Source organism: Nematolebias whitei, chromosome 9 (assembly GCF_014905685.2).
Source record: "Nematolebias whitei isolate Nwh7 chromosome 9, NemWhi1, whole genome shotgun sequence".
Taxonomy (NCBI): Eukaryota; Metazoa; Chordata; class Actinopteri; order Cyprinodontiformes; family Rivulidae; genus Nematolebias; species Nematolebias whitei.
Window position 1 is genome coordinate 27,077,397 of NC_056506.1, and position 15,468 is coordinate 27,092,864.

The following is a 15,468-nucleotide window of genomic DNA, read 5'->3' on the forward strand; positions in this document are numbered from 1 at the left end:
ATCTTACCTGTTATACATACTTCAAAATGGCTGGAATATCCTTTAAAGTAAAAAGATTCAATTCTTTGGACAAAAAGTTGCAATCTTTCTGAAGTTCATTAAACAAACAAACAAAAGTAAACATTTTAGAACAAGTTTAAAATATCAGTGTTTGACAAAATTTCAGCATGTGGCAAGTGACGAGCTAAAGAAAATAATAATTTTGAAAATGTTAAACTAATAAAGTGCTTTTATTCAGAATTGCATGTTTACAATAAAATGTCAGTAAAATTTCTATTGATCAAAGTTTATCAGTCCAAGAATTGATGTTTGTGAAAAAGTAATGAAAATATTCCTGAATAATTATCATTAAACATGATTCTGCCAGCTGACACTACACAACTGATTTTAAGTCTTCGTTGTTGTTGTCTTAAACCATCTTCTGTTTATGTGTTTCAAACGTTTCATTCAAATCTTCACCGACACTTTTCAGTAGAAAAAAACTCTAAACTCAAGAGAAAGCAACAGTTTGGTGTATCTTTTGTGATTGTTTCTTCTCTGGGAGTCATCTGAGAAGGCAGGACTGTTTACTCCACCTGACAGAGGTTCTCTTCAGACACTCTGGTCGCTCTGTCCTCACAGCGCAGGAGTCTGACTCCAGCTCACTGTGTTTTACTGCTCTCTTGTGTTTCCGTCTCTGAGTCAAACTCAGTCAGGCAGCAGTAGAGTAACATCTGAGTGTATCTGGTGGCAAAGCCTGGGAGGAATGAGGAAAAAACGGTGCACAAAGGAAAGGAATTATGGGAAGCACAGACAATGTAATCAAAAGTGTTAAAATGGGCAATAAACACAAACATCTAGTACTTTCATAAATCTCAGAACATATAGATTTTAGATTACTTATTTTAATAGTGAATTTTATTCATACACCAAAGTTAGTAACGGAGTTCCTCAGGGTTCAATGCTTGGGCCAATACGCTTTAATTTATATATGCTTCCATTAGGAAATGACATGAGATAAATTTTTATTGTTATGCTGATGATAGTTATATTTATCCATGAAACCCAATGAATCCATTCAGTTACTTAGATTACAAGCATGTCTTAAAAACGTAAAGTCCTGGATGACCCTTAATGTTCTGCTTTTAAACTCAGACAAGACAGAGGTTGTTATTTTTGGACCAGAGAATCTTAGGAATAAACTTTACAGCCTTTCACTTCCTCTGGATGACATCATTCTGGCCTCCAGTTCTAATGTAAAAATCCTTGGTGGTATTTTTGATCAGGGTGTCTTTTAACACCATAATAAAAACGTTACCAGGACCGCTTTCCTCCACCTGCGTAATATTACTAAATTTTAAATTATTCTAGTTATTAATTCATAATTATTAAATCTGCTGGTTTCCTTAGATAGATAACTTTTACTAATAAACTGAACTGAATTGAACTAAAATTTAAAACATCTTCTCTCAAAATCAATGGAGAAAAACTGAGCTATGCTTTTATTACTTCAGGTTAGACTATTGTAATTCTTTATTTTGCTGTAATTTCTTTCTATGTTTGCATTTGTATACATTGCTGTCATCAGTCTTTGTTTTTGTCATTTATTTATTTATTTATTTATTCATTTATTGCCATAAAAAACACCTGGACCGTTCTTTCTGTCTGTCTCTCTTATTTGTTCTCTAAAACCCAGCTGTTTGAGATAGATAGCTGTCCATCTTGAGCCTGGTTCTGCTGAAGGTTCTTGTTTAAGGGGAGTTGTTTCTTTCCACTGTCACCATTATACTGCACAGGATGAGAGAATGCTCCAAAGTGAAGATTTTGCCTAATCTGCTGGTTTCCTTAGACTGATTTTTTTGTTGTTGTTGTAGTATGTCCAATTGTTATTGTACTAATAACAACAACTGACAATAACAATCGTACTGTAAATATTGTACAATTGTTATTGTCTGTTTCAGGCTGAACTGGACTGAATCTATTTTGATTTGAACTTATAACTTCTTTGAATCATGTCCTGAGATCACATGTGTTGTGTATTGGTGCTAAATCAATTAAATGAAGTGAATTGATAAATGGCCCATGACACATTGCAACAAAATTATCACTCAAATGTGTACAAAACAAACAATCTAAAGAACATTAAAGTGGAACACCTACGGTTTAGTTTACGTAGGAATCTGGGTCTCCTCTCCTCAGGAAGGTAAATGGCTACATAATAAACTGGAACACCCGATAGTGCAATACCAATCCCTATGAGGGAGTTAATGGTGTCTCCGTACAGAGGGACAATGACCAGGAAGATGCTGCACACGCAGTAGAGGATGGGGAAGAACAGGCTCAGCTGTGGAGAAGGGGAAAAACAAAATGGTGAATATTTTTGTGTCCACATTTGTGTATGTTAACAATCCATCCATCCATTTTCTTTACCCGTTTATTCCATTTTGGGTCACGGGGGTCGCTGGTGCCCATGTCCAGCAATCACTGTGCGAGGGGCGGGGTACACCCTGGACGGGTCACAAGTCCATCACAGGGCCGTATGTTAACAATATTTAGTCAAATTAACAAACTCACTGAAGCTGTTGATCTATTATTATTTTTATCATTATTATCATTATTATTATGATTATTTAATCTTAAGCCATACCATCCTTTTTACAGTTTTGTAGCTTTATGCAGCAGTCTTTTTTATTTTATTTTAACAAATTATTTTTCAAGCCTGTGGTGGTAATTTGATCAATATACAATTTGGATTTATTTATTTACTTATTAGTTTATTACTTACTTATTTACTTGCTTACTTATTTTCTTACGCACTTACTTATTTAATTACTTATTTACTTATTAATTTTTTTGCCCATTACTTTTGTCTAAGCTGTTCCAGATGGTTTTACAAATGATACCTCAGCTTTGACAGAAACAATCTGATTAATTAAAACATTGAAATGATGGTTCTGTGGAAAAGTTATGAACAATTAACATATTACCTGTTGTAGGTAGTTTAAATTTTTTTTTTTAAAGACTTCAGTGTTTGTTTGTTTTTTTGGGGGGAGGGGGACAAAAGGTTCCATCTTTGAAATAAATTGTGTTAAGGTTATTGAATAAAAATCACGTGTTGTATAAATGCAGTGCACTATGTAAATAAATGCAGTATTTGTAAGTAAAAATGAACAAGTGCACCTTGACAGGCCTGTGCCTGTCAGGCTGAGTGATGCGCAGGTAGATGAGTCCGGCCACAGACAGCCCAACATAAAACCAGTAACTGAAGCTGAAATAGTTGATGAGCTGAAACACGTCCTCCACGCACAGGAAGATCAGACCCATGAGCCCCTGCAGACACAAAAACATTTAAACTGAGTAAGAATCCTCCTGTGTGTTGATGAGCCATCTTGGATCCGCAGTGATTTCTCACATTAAACAGCAGAGCGGGTATGGGGGTGTAGCGGTGCAGGTGGATCAGACTCAGACTGTCCGGGAGATGACCCTCTCTGGCTCCAACAAAAAATAGCCTGCGAGATCAATAAAGACAAAGGTCAGTGGGAAGTACCTTGGATTTTTATTCTAACCTGAGCACTACATGAGCACCTTCTCGGGGTTTTCTCAGTACCGTGAGGCAGCGATGAGGGAAGCGTTGAGTCCTCCATAGCACGACATCGCCACCGAGACAGGGATGATCCAACTGAACGGCCCGAGCACCGCATTTCCAAACGTCTGTGGGGTCAAACGTAATTATTATTAGATTATTATTAGAGTCTAACATGGAAGTGACAATTAAAAGGAATCATTTTTATCCTCTAGCATATTAGAGAATAAAAATGAGCACACAGAATATAGACATTTTCATCTCACTCTTTCATCTCTTCCTTAGATTAAAAAAAAAGATTAATTCAGAATGTTGCATCTGTTAAAATGGTCAGCTACCTGTGGCACACCCATCCTAAGCTGGATTGACTCTGTAAGTTAATTAGCTGTAGAGGTACATCCAGTGATTATTTCCTGAAACTTTCATGTAAGTCCAACACACACAAATTAGAAGCTGTTTCACATTCAGAAATAATCTCATTGTTTTAACTCAATAATAAAAACTGATTAAATTAAACACAAAACACCATAGACGTTGCAACAATATGTGACGTATCCCTCTCGCACTTAATTCAATTCAATTCAGTTTATTTATATAGTGCCAAATCACAACAAAGTTGTCTCAGGGCACTTTACAGAAACATTCAAATACATAAAAAAGCCAATTAGTAAAGTTCTCTATCTAAGGTATTCGTTTGGACCCCCACCCCCACATTTACCATAAAACATTAGTTCACCCAGTGCTGTTTCTATTTCTCTGTGAATTAATCCATTCCACTTGAGTAATAGGAAAATACTCAAACCACTAAAAAATCCACTCCGGATTTTCCTGGTTACCTATTATAACTCACCACATGCAGTGTCCCCCGGAGGTCAGTTTATGGGGCTGGGGGATGAAGGGGTGACACCTCTGCGTTGCGCACTAGTTTAGCACTATGTTAGTGCTGGCAGTTGTTGACTGGGGGGGTTAGGATGGAGAGGCGGAGAGCTACATCTATAGCAGCTAGCACATCTGTATTGCGCGTTGCTAGCTTAGTGCTACATTAGTGCTGGCAGTTGTTGACCGGGGGGCTGAAGGGGGTTCGTACGCGTGAGAGAAGTGGAGTGTGCTCTATTCACACAAGGAGAGCTGTTGGTCAGGTTACTTCTTGTTGGGCCGTGTTCTTTAAAATTGTTATTGAATCAAGTGTTTATTTATGTAGGTAAACTTAGACTTTAACAACACATTAAAATACACCAGAATGCAGGAAATGGCATCTACTTTATACAAAATTTTCTGGGAAAGGACCCCCTTACCCCCCACTAGTGTGTCCCCCTACATTACAAATGCTTCTGACGCCAATGCTAAACACAATAAACTACACCCTAACTATAAAACCCAAACACGCTAAATATCACAGATCTCTCAAGTCTCATTGCTGCTGAACTTCCATCAGCGTTCGGGTCTTTTTATTCTTCTTCCTGTTGTTTTTTGTCCTGACAAATAACTTTGGGCCTCAATCAGAAAGGAGGTTTGGGGTTGTTTGTTCGGTGGTGGTGGGGGTGAGGACGGACGGGGGTGTTTTCTCCATGAGACTGCCTGTCTTTGCAGCAGCCACCAGCCTTGTGCAATAGAGATCTGGAGGTCAGGATCAGATCCATGATGTGACGTCACACACCATATATGGAAGTGAAGGGGTCGTTTCCAAAGCTCCGACCTCAACAGCTTGAAATCATCGCAAAAACTATGGTTGGTATTAGACTTTAAAATAAGTCCAGTGGTTGTTGAGATATTTTACTAACAGACAGAAAGAGTTAACCTCAAAGAGTTACTTCCTATTTTTATGCTGGCTGATGGGAAAGCTCTGGCGAGGGTGATAAAGCAGCAGATTTTTACATTTTTACTATTTTTGTGAGTTTCAAGTTATTTTAGTGATCTTGGTGGGTTTTTCTTAAACACAAGAATACAAACAAATTTATCCTTGTCTGCATAGTGCAAAGATATATATATATATATATATGTGTGTGTGTGTGTGTGTGTGTGTGTGTGTGTGTGTGTGTGTGTGTGTGTGTGTGTGTGAGAGAGAGAGAGAGAGCCATGCCTGTGACAGTACAACACCCCTCAGAATGCAGCTGTGTTCAGCAGCAATGATGGATTTTTTTCAGGCTGCTGTCAGTTTCTTACCACAGCGACGGCATCACTCGCCAGCAGTGATGGCATGTCTAGAACCACATAGTACGCTGCGTTGGTCAGCAGATAAATGATGGTCACCATGGGCATGGAGACGGCGATGGCCAGTGGGAGATTCCTGCAGACAGCACAACAGGAGCAAACTGAACAGCTGCAACAAACACACGACTTGACTCGTTTAACTCAAGTTAAAGTTTCAGACAATAAAATCTATTCTTCAGATAAAGGTTTTAGACTAGACTATAACAAAAGCATGTTGTTTTTTTCCCTAAATGTTTGTAGCTCTTCTTGTACTATTAACTAGCTTTACAGATATCACAGTGGCCTAATACTGGAAGGCCACCAGCACATGTTGCAGTTTCTTACTACCCAACAACGTGATTTAAAAAGAAGACACAAGAAGTGAATAACTTCTAATAAAACATCTGAACTTGTCTTGTGCGAAGTGTCTCATCACACCCCTGGACCTAAGTCCTCTCTGGTTGTGATTTGAAGAACCTTGACAGATTTTGAGGACTCCAATCAAATGTGAGATCAGCTCAGATACCACCTCCGATCCAGTGCTGATCTGTCAGTCTCTCATCAATTTGATCTGATATTGTAATCATTGTACATACAACACTGAACTTGTGACACGTTCCTTCAGCATCATCGACCAGTACCTATAGTTACTGAAGGTGGACTGAATGTCCTCACTGACTAACAACTGGACTCATTCATGTCCACCTCATCTCAAAACATTATAGGATGCACGGACTGTTTCATTCATGCCTGACAGAGCAGCAGCTGTCCACCTGGGCTTCGTAAGGTTTATGAAAAGGTCTGTAGTAAGGGTACATACTGTGGTATCACAGAGTGTGACTCAGAGTTATTGACTGTCCTTAAAGACTGAACACAACTCAACATGTAATGAGTTTCATTTCATTTCCACCCCTCTGTCTGGATGATTCGCTTTCTTTTTGTCAGTGAATGTCTTCTGCAGATTGGTGACAAATGAGCCAAGAGAAAAAAAAAGAAGCCCAATCCCACTAGAGCTTGTGTGTGATCACCTGTCAGGGTTCTGGATCTCCTCGGTGACAAAGTTGAGTGTATCCCAGCCAGAGTAGGAGAACAGAGCGGAGTAAAGAGCCAACGCTATCGATCCTGAGTCTGTGGCGGAGCCCTCAAATGGATTCTCAAAGCTCTTTGCTTCCCCTATAAAAAGACACATTGGAGCTTAAAGCACATGGCTCTTCCTTCTTTGATGAATTCTTCATTTTCCTTTCTCTTACCAGTCACCATATGCAGGATTCCAACAACGATGATGAGGAAGAGAGCCATGAGTTTTGCATAAGTGAAGACGTCCTGGACCAGAGTCCCCCATTTCACATAAGCACAGTTAATGAAGATGAGAATACCTGGACAGGTTGGAGGAAGAACGGGGTGCAGAGACTGTGAAAGTTCATTTACACAAACACCATTATCTGAAAAGTTATCAGGTTCACAAAAACAAAATTAACATGACAAATTAATTTAATAAAATCAAAGGAATTTATTTCCAATATTTTACCATCTTTTAGAAATTATACATTTGAAACCACTGTAGGTTTTGGAAAAAAGAAGTTTGCGCATTATGCACATGATGACACTGCAAACTGATTTGTGATGGATGATGGTGCCAAGAATGAAGATAAAGGAAGCATCAACCAAAGACTTTGTTATCCTTGTATTGCCCACTGCCCAAAACTTAAAGGTGATAATGTTTTTACCCATGTCTGTGTGTGCACGTGTGTTCAGTTGTCTGCTGTGTTTGGAAGATTAACATAAATATCTTAGAAAGTAATCATCGGACAAAGCTCTACAACCCAATGACTTTCTGAGTCAGCTCAGATTCAATATGGCTGCCGCAGCTCAGCAGGCCTCAGAATGGCTTCAACAGTCATTTTCACAAAGGTTGAGCTAAAATATGTTTTGAAGTAGCTGAGAGGTATTTAAAACTTCAAAAGCACTTTCTGATTAAATAATTTTTAAAATGTTACCATTAACCTCTGGAGTCAACTCTGTCCGTCTGTCAGCAAAATATCATTATCCACTGCATGGGTTTAAAAAAACGTCTCAACGGATATATATTAAAAATATATCTACAACTGATAAACCTTTGGAGCAAACTGTCAAGATTGCTGCCACAGCCAACTTTTTATTTTTCAACCTTTTTTAGACAGGTTAATCCCATTGAGCCACTCACACAGAGACATGTAGGAGGAGATGTATGAAGGCAGCAGACCAAGAAGTGATTTAAAGATAAAAATGTACCAGTGAGAGAGTCTGTGTGAAGTTAATGATGACCAGTTAACCAGTGAATACAGGGTGCAGTGGTGGGTACGATAATCACAGCCAGTTATGAATCTTAGTGCACCATGATAGACAGCATCCAACATCTGCAGGGTTCTTGTAGGAGCGTTCATGTAAATAATGTCACTGTAATCAGTGGAGGAGAGGAAAGTCACAGATACAAGGTGTTTCCTAGCATTCAGAGTTAGACAGGATCTGTTTCTGAAAAAGAAACCCAGTTTAACTTTCTTTTTCCTTATTAGGTTTTCCACATGGAGCTTAAAAGAGAAATGTGAGTCGACCAAGATACCCAAATATTTGTAAGAATCAACAAACTCAATAGGGACACCATTTGAGTTGAAGATCCACAACCTCTCCTCCTCCACCATAACCCTCAGCACTGGCTCTCCTCAGGGATGTGTGTTGAGCCCCCTCCTGTTTACTCTGCTCACGTATGATTGTGCAGCTACCCATCCAGGCTGTCACATTGTAAAGTTTGCAGATGATACAGTGGTGGTGGGATGCATCACAAACAATGATGAGTCCAGCTACAGGCAGGAGGTGGAACACCTGGAGAGCTGGTGCAGAGAGAATAACCTTCACATCAATGTGAAGAAGACAAAGGAGATGATTGTGGACTTCAGAAGGAACAAAAACATCTACACCCCCCTGAACATAAGAGGATCTGCGGTGGAAGTGTCTCCAGCTACAAGTACTTGGGTGTACACATGAATGACAACCTCAGCTGGAGCAACAACACCACCAGCCTGATCAAGAAAGCTCATCAGAGACTCTACTTCCTCAGACAGCTGAGGCGAGCTGGTCTGGGAAGCTCAGTCCTCACCTCCTTCTCCAGGTGTGCAGTGGAGAGCATCCTGTGCTCCAGCATCAACGTGTGGCATGGAGGCTGCACAGCTGCAGAAAGAAAAGCTTTGCAGAGAGTGGTGAAGGCTGCACAGAAATCTGTTGGAATCAGCCTCCCCACCATCACAGACATCTACACCTCCAGATGCAGGAAGAGGGCCACCTGCATCATGAAGGACCCCACTCACCCAGCACACACACTTTTTGCCCCACTCCCCTCAGGAAGGAGGTTAAGGAGCATTAAGTGTAGAACCACTAGACTGAGGAACAGCTTCTACCCTGAGGTTGTTAGACTTATGAATCTCTAACTAGAATAATCACTGTGAAAAACCATATCATGTTGCTGCTGATCTGTTTCATGTTGCTGCTGATCTGTTTTAATGTTGATGTGTTCATGCGTGCACATCTGCTCACAGACTCATGTTCATGTTTGTGCTGATGTTCAATGTTTTATGTTATGAGTGCTTAGTGTATATTTAGTTGATGTTTTTCTTAGTTCATATCTTAGATGTTATTACTGTTTTTCTTATACATTTTATTGTTGGATGTAACTGGGACCCTGTGTACATAATTTCGCTCCACCACATGTACCACATGAGGTGCGAATGACAATAAAGAAACTCTGACTCTCTCTGACTCTGATTTGAGGATAAAATCAGAGAAAGAACTGCTGGGACCGACTTTCTGTTTGAAAACAACATCCCTTTGGTTTCGTCTACATTTAGGACAAGTTTGAGACAAAACAAATCTGACTGGATTATGTTAAAAGCAGATCGTAAAAGCTGGAAAACCTTAGCAACCGTTTTAGCTCGACAATGAACAGCTTTGTCATCAGCATAGAAATGTAAAGATGCATCAGGGATAATCTGACCTACATTACCTATGTAGATTATGAAGAGGGTGGGTCCTAAGACTGAGCCTTGTGGGACACTATTGCTAATTGTTACAGTGCCTTGCGAAAGTATTTGCCCCCCTTGAACTTTTCAACCTTTTTCCACATTTCAGGCTTCAAACATAAAGATATAAAATTAAATTTTTTTGTGAAGAATCAACAAGTGGGACACAATCATGAAGTGGAATGAAATTTATTGGATGTGTTAAACTTTTTTAACAAATAAAAAACTGAAAAGTGGGGCGTGCAATATTATCCGGCCCCCTTGCATGCTGCAGTTCCAGCTGCAAGTCTCTTGGGGTTTGTCTCTGTCAGTTTTGCACATGGAGAGACTGAAATTCTTGCCCATTCTTTCTTGCAAAACAGCTCGAGCTCAGTGAGGTTGGATGGAGAGCGTTTGTGAACAGCAGTCTTCAGCTCTTTCCACAGATTCTTGATTGGATTCAGGTCTGGACTTTGACTTGGCCGTTCCAACACCTGGATACGTTTATTTGTGAACCATTCCATTGTAGATTTGGCTTTATGCTTTGGATCATTGTCTTGTTGGAAGATAAATCTCCGTCCCAGTCTCAGGTCTCTTGCAGACTCAAACAGGTTTTCTTCCAGAATGGTCCTGTATTTGGCCCCATCCATCTTCCATCAATTCTGACCATCTTCCCTGTCCCTGCTGATGAAAAGCAGGCCCAAACAATGATGCTGCCACCACCATGTTTGACAGTGGGGATGGTGTGTTCAGGGTGATGAGCTGTGTTGCTTTTACACCAAACATATTGTTTTGCATTGTGGCCAAACAGTTGGATTTTGGTTTCATGTGACCAGAGCACCTTCGTCCACATGTTTGGTGTGTCTCCCAGGTGCTTGTGGGAAACTTTAAACAACACTTTTTATGGATATCTTTGAGAAATGGCTTTCTTCTTGCCACTCTTCCATAAAGGCCAGATTTGTGCAGTGTATGACTGATTGTTGTCCTATGGACAGACTCTCCCACCTCAGCTGTAGATCTCTGCAGTTCATCCAGAGTGATCATGGGCCTCTTGGCTGCATCTCTGATCAGTCTTCTCCTTGTTCCAGATGAAAGTTTAGAGGGACGGCCGGGTCTTGGTAGATTTGCAGTGGTCTGATACTCCTTCCATTTCAATATGATTGATTGCACAGTGCTCCTTGGGATGTTTAAAGCTTGGGAAATATTTTTGTATCCAAATCCAGCTTTAAACTTCTCCACAACAGTATCTCGGACCTGCCTGGTGTGTTCCTTGGTCTTCATGATGCTCTCTGCGCTTTGAACAGAACCCTGAGACTATCACAGAGCAGGTGCATTTATATCGAGACTTGATTACACACAGGTGGATTCTATTTATCATCATCAGTCATTTGGGACAACATTGGATCATTCATAGATCCTCACTGAACTTCTGGAGTGAGTTTGCTGCACTGAAAGTAAAGGGGCCCAATAATATTGCACACCCCACTTTTCAGTTTTTTATTTGTTATAAAAGTTTGACACATCCAATAAATTTCATTCCACTTCACGTTTGTGGCCCACTTGTTGTATATTCTTCACAAAAAATTTGAATATATATAAATATATATATAAATATATATAAAATTTTATATCTTTATGTTGGAAGCCTGAAATGTGGCAAAGGTTAGAAAAGTTGAAGGGGGCCGAATACTTTCGCAAGGCACAGTAAATAACTGGAGGAAATACCTCAGTTATAGATTTTTATGGACATTTTTAATATGGTTATAGAACAGCTATAGCTAATCTTAGAAAATAAAAAAAATGATATTTCAGTTAATTTCAATGCTGGAGTTTGATGTGGTAGTAGCTGAGTCATTCAGAACAAACACTGAACTTGTGATATTGTATGAGATCACTTAGGGTTATTTCTAAGGTTTGACTGTAACAGTTATAGAATAGATATAACTCTGTCCCGTTAACCCCTTTGGAGCCAGGCTTGGTGGAATGAGCTCATGGGCTGGATATGGCCCAGGGACCTCCATTTGATGATCACAAATATACAGTAGACTTTTTATATTAATAGTACTCTGAAAAACTACAGAAAGTACCCCCGCTGTTTTAAAAACATTTACAGAATGCATAAGCATCAACACTCTTTAAACCAGTCTGCTGTTTTTATATTAGTTTTGTCACAATTTCCACATTACTTGCAGTTTTATTAAATATCATACATAAATCCATTCACACATGGACATTTAGTCAGATCATTACAAAAGGAAGTTCCATCTATTGGACATTATAGAAGAAATTTGATGAACGTTAGTGTTTCTAATGGTTGCTGCAGTGGCCTTGGTTTTTATGGTGAGGCGAAGAATTATGGATTCCTTCATACATACAGTATTTTTAAAACGCAGTGCTGTTGCATTTAACTTTATCTGGTTTGTTAGACAGGTTTTGTAGCATTTTCGAAATGTTGGACTCAGTAACTCCTGTCAGTCAGATTGTAATTTAAAATTTCACAGCCGGCAAACGTTCGACCAAAGTGTCTTTCTCACGTGTCGGCTCTCTCAAACACAGAATCTCTGATTACAGAAGTAGAAAGTCACTTCCTAGAAGAGCAGCTCAGGTCTCAGGAAGTTGCTGCTCTTTCACCTAAATTGCGCTTCTGATCACTTCAGCCTTCACAGCACAACCACCGTTGTGAGAGCTCGTTTCATCTTGAGCTTCTTATGCATCTTATGCTTCACCATAAAACGGACACTGCTTTTCAAGATTAATGTGAATTACCAAGAGCTTGAGCAAACGATAATGCACGGATTAAATAAACTGGTACGAGGAAGTAAAATAATCAGAGGCTGTTAAGGCAGCGGCACGTCGTGGATCGCTCTGTTCACTGTCCACTAGAGACCTGAGCCGGATGAGAAGCTGCAATAAAAATGTAGCTCACAATGCAAACTGAATTAAAAATGTACAACTCAGAGGTTATTCTACACCTCATGTTACTGCACTCTCGAAGCCCCATTCAGACCTGGCACCAACATCTGTCCTTGGTGTTCAGACTGCATCCTGATAACACTAAGTGCAGGTGTGAACAACCTCAATTGAAAGTGGCGGTCTAGAGTTTGCGTATATTAGGTAGTCTGAATACAATTCATCAGAACCCTTCTCAAGAACAATGTCCATTTGTGAGGATTTGTGTATTCTTGTGTCTTCTGTCCTGCTCTCCCCAGTATTCTCCATCGTGTAATCAGCTCCTGCCACCTGTTGTCTTTCCCCAGGTGTTTGTTATTGTCTGTCATTAGCACCCCTACATAAGTCTCTGTGTTCATTGTCTGGGCATTATCCAGTATGAGTCCTGTTTCTGCCTCACATTGTGTCTCCCCTGAGTTCATGTAAGTTTATTGCATGACAGCTTTTGTTTTTCTTTATTAAAAAAATAATTGTGTATACATATATATATATATATATATATATATATATATATATATATATATATATACACACACCTTAAATCCTGAGTTCTCTGTGTCCTGCCTTCAAATGGGTTCCAAACACAAGAAACACAATACTGTTAGCTGTCAGTGGATTATAAAAACACTATTTCTCTTTAATGTTTGTTCTTTATTGCTTTTGAATCTGTCCCATCATGGTGACGTGGTAGAGCAGTGGTTAGTGCTATTGCCTCACAGTAAGAAGAAGGTCACTGGTCTGCATCCCACCTGAGGCCTTTCTGTGTGAACTTTCCATGTTCTCTCTGTGTTTTCTCCAATTTCCTTCTTCAGACTAAAAACATATACAGGTATGCTAGGATGGTAACTCTAAATTGTCCCTAGGTGTGGGTTGTTTGTCTCTGTGTCCCTGTAATGGCTTGGAGACCTGTCCATTAGTGTACCCCATCTCTCACACAGTGACAGCTGGAAGTAGGCACCTGGTGGTGCCGTACAGGGAGTTTGTCCAAAGACAGGACAACAGTCTGAGCAGCATTATGTCACATGTTTTTCGTCTTATTAACCACACAGCCCATGTTAAACTCACTGTGAAGCTGTAAAGATCAACGCATTGTCTTCACGTGAAGAAGTTTTTGGTTGCATGAGTAAAAATCTTTAATCTTTGCTATGACATTGAGCTCCATGAAGCCCCAAATCATTCTATGTCCTCTTATTTCTCCCATATCACATCTGCTATAATTGAGATCATCAAAAGTTGAGAATACAGAAAAACAACTCAAGCTGTGTTCATGTCAGATGCCCATATGTATTGTCATATTTACAGAAACATCAGCAGATCTGGTGTCTTAGTGTTGTGTGATGCGGCTGTATGTGGATCTACATGTGGAGCAGGTAACGGAGATCGGATCACTCCAGACAGATCTTAACACTAGGTGTGAATCATTGTATTTAAAGTTGTCCTCTTGCCACCACAAATTAATGCCAGGTCTGAACTTGGCCAAGGAATTGGTTTATACAGTCTATTCCTGATGCTCAGCATCATTTCACACACAGGATTACTTACAGAGGCAGGCTGCAGCGATGAGTCGGACACCATCATATGGTGGCTGGCAGGTTGGATAAAAAGCCTCAACCAGATATTTGGCGAAGGTCAGTGAAATAGCAGCCTGGCTGGCTGGTTCAATCAGCAGGATGGATGTCCACAGACGGATGAAAGCCAGAAATCCACCAAACGACTCCAGGATGTAGGCGTAGCTGGCCCCAGATTTGGGGATAGTGGTGCCAAGCTCTGCATAGCAAAGAGCCCCGAACACCGAGAAGATACCCCCGATAGCCCAAATCACCAGGGACAGCCCAAAAGAAGCACTGTACATCAGAACACCCTTCGGCGAGATGAAAATCCCAGAACCTATCATGTTGCCCACTATGAGGCAGATCCCATTAAGGAGAGAAATCTCCCTCTTCATCTGCAACTTCTCTTGGGTACCATTTGGAACCTTTAAGTTCTCCTCAGAATCCGCTCGGGAACTTGGACATATTTTCTGGGACATGACCTCGATCGTCTGCCTTAAATCCCCCATTGATGCTGCAGTGCTGAAACAAACACAAGGAGTGATCTTTACTGGCCCAAAAACTGTGACTGCAGTTTCTTCTTGTCCAAAATACAGAAGCTGAGCCAAACACAATCTCAGATCTTCTTACAATGCTGCCAGGGAAGATCTGACCTTAGTAACACGATGAAAGATAAAGTCAGCTCACCTTGTTTACAAGAGAAACCCGACTGCTGGTTCCCCCAAGCATAAAGTCCCTCTTGGGTCAGCGGTGCCCCTCTGAGACACCAGTCCTACTGTGGTGAGAGAACATCTGAGAGGCAGCAACAGTCGGTCGATGGGGCAATCCCTGAGAGCCGGCACAAACACAAACTGTACTTTTCACCAAGGAGAAGTACACCCCTCCCCCCACAACCCCTATCCAATGTGCTATTTTAAGGATTGAGCAGATCCCATTCCTGCATGCAGAGACCCTTCAAGGCCAAACACACAGAAGAAACTAAACTGTTTTTGGGCTCATTTAAAGGATCCAGATAATGAAGCCTTTGCTATATAAACTTCAGTAAGATGTACTGTCAGTAAATGTGTTCTGATGAACAGGTTTGGCTGACCAGTTGTCCCTATCTGTCAGAAAGGCAGGCTGTAATGTTTAGGGATGGATTTAGAGACAAAGGGACTCCCGGGTACAGACGTGTCAAAATCCTGACCCA

At 40.3% G+C, this 15,468-nt stretch overlaps 1 protein-coding gene across 1 annotated transcript; it reads right to left on the reverse strand.

The window, feature by feature from the left end:
• Positions 1 to 387: 387 nt before the first annotated feature.
• Positions 388 to 15,052, reverse strand: LOC119414524 (Y+L amino acid transporter 2). Its single transcript, XM_037681620.1, has 10 exons — positions 14,967 to 15,052; positions 14,272 to 14,801; positions 7,003 to 7,128; positions 6,781 to 6,925; positions 5,726 to 5,849; positions 3,587 to 3,690; positions 3,392 to 3,488; positions 3,160 to 3,309; positions 2,140 to 2,323; positions 388 to 736 (listed from the first exon to the last, which is right to left on the reverse strand). The coding sequence occupies exons 2-10, from the start codon at positions 14,786 to 14,788 to the stop codon at positions 642 to 644; spliced, it is 1,542 nt and encodes a 513-aa protein (XP_037537548.1). The 5' UTR covers positions 14,789 to 14,801; positions 14,967 to 15,052; the 3' UTR covers positions 388 to 641.
• Between the last annotated feature and the right edge of the window lie 416 nt (positions 15,053 to 15,468).

Bases quoted from the DNA above. Each gene is read 5' to 3' on its own strand.
- LOC119414524 (XM_037681620.1), bottom strand. From the start codon at position 14,788: ATGGGGGATTTAAGGCAGACGATCGAGGTCATGTCCCAGAAAATATGT. The intron at 3,691-5,725 runs GTAAGAAACTGA...TTGACCCCACAG, and splicing joins CGAGTGATGCCGTCGCTGTG to ACGTTTGGAAATGCGGTGCT. The intron at 3,489-3,586 runs GTACTGAGAAAA...TTGATCTCGCAG, and splicing joins TCCCTCATCGCTGCCTCACG to GCTATTTTTTGTTGGAGCCA.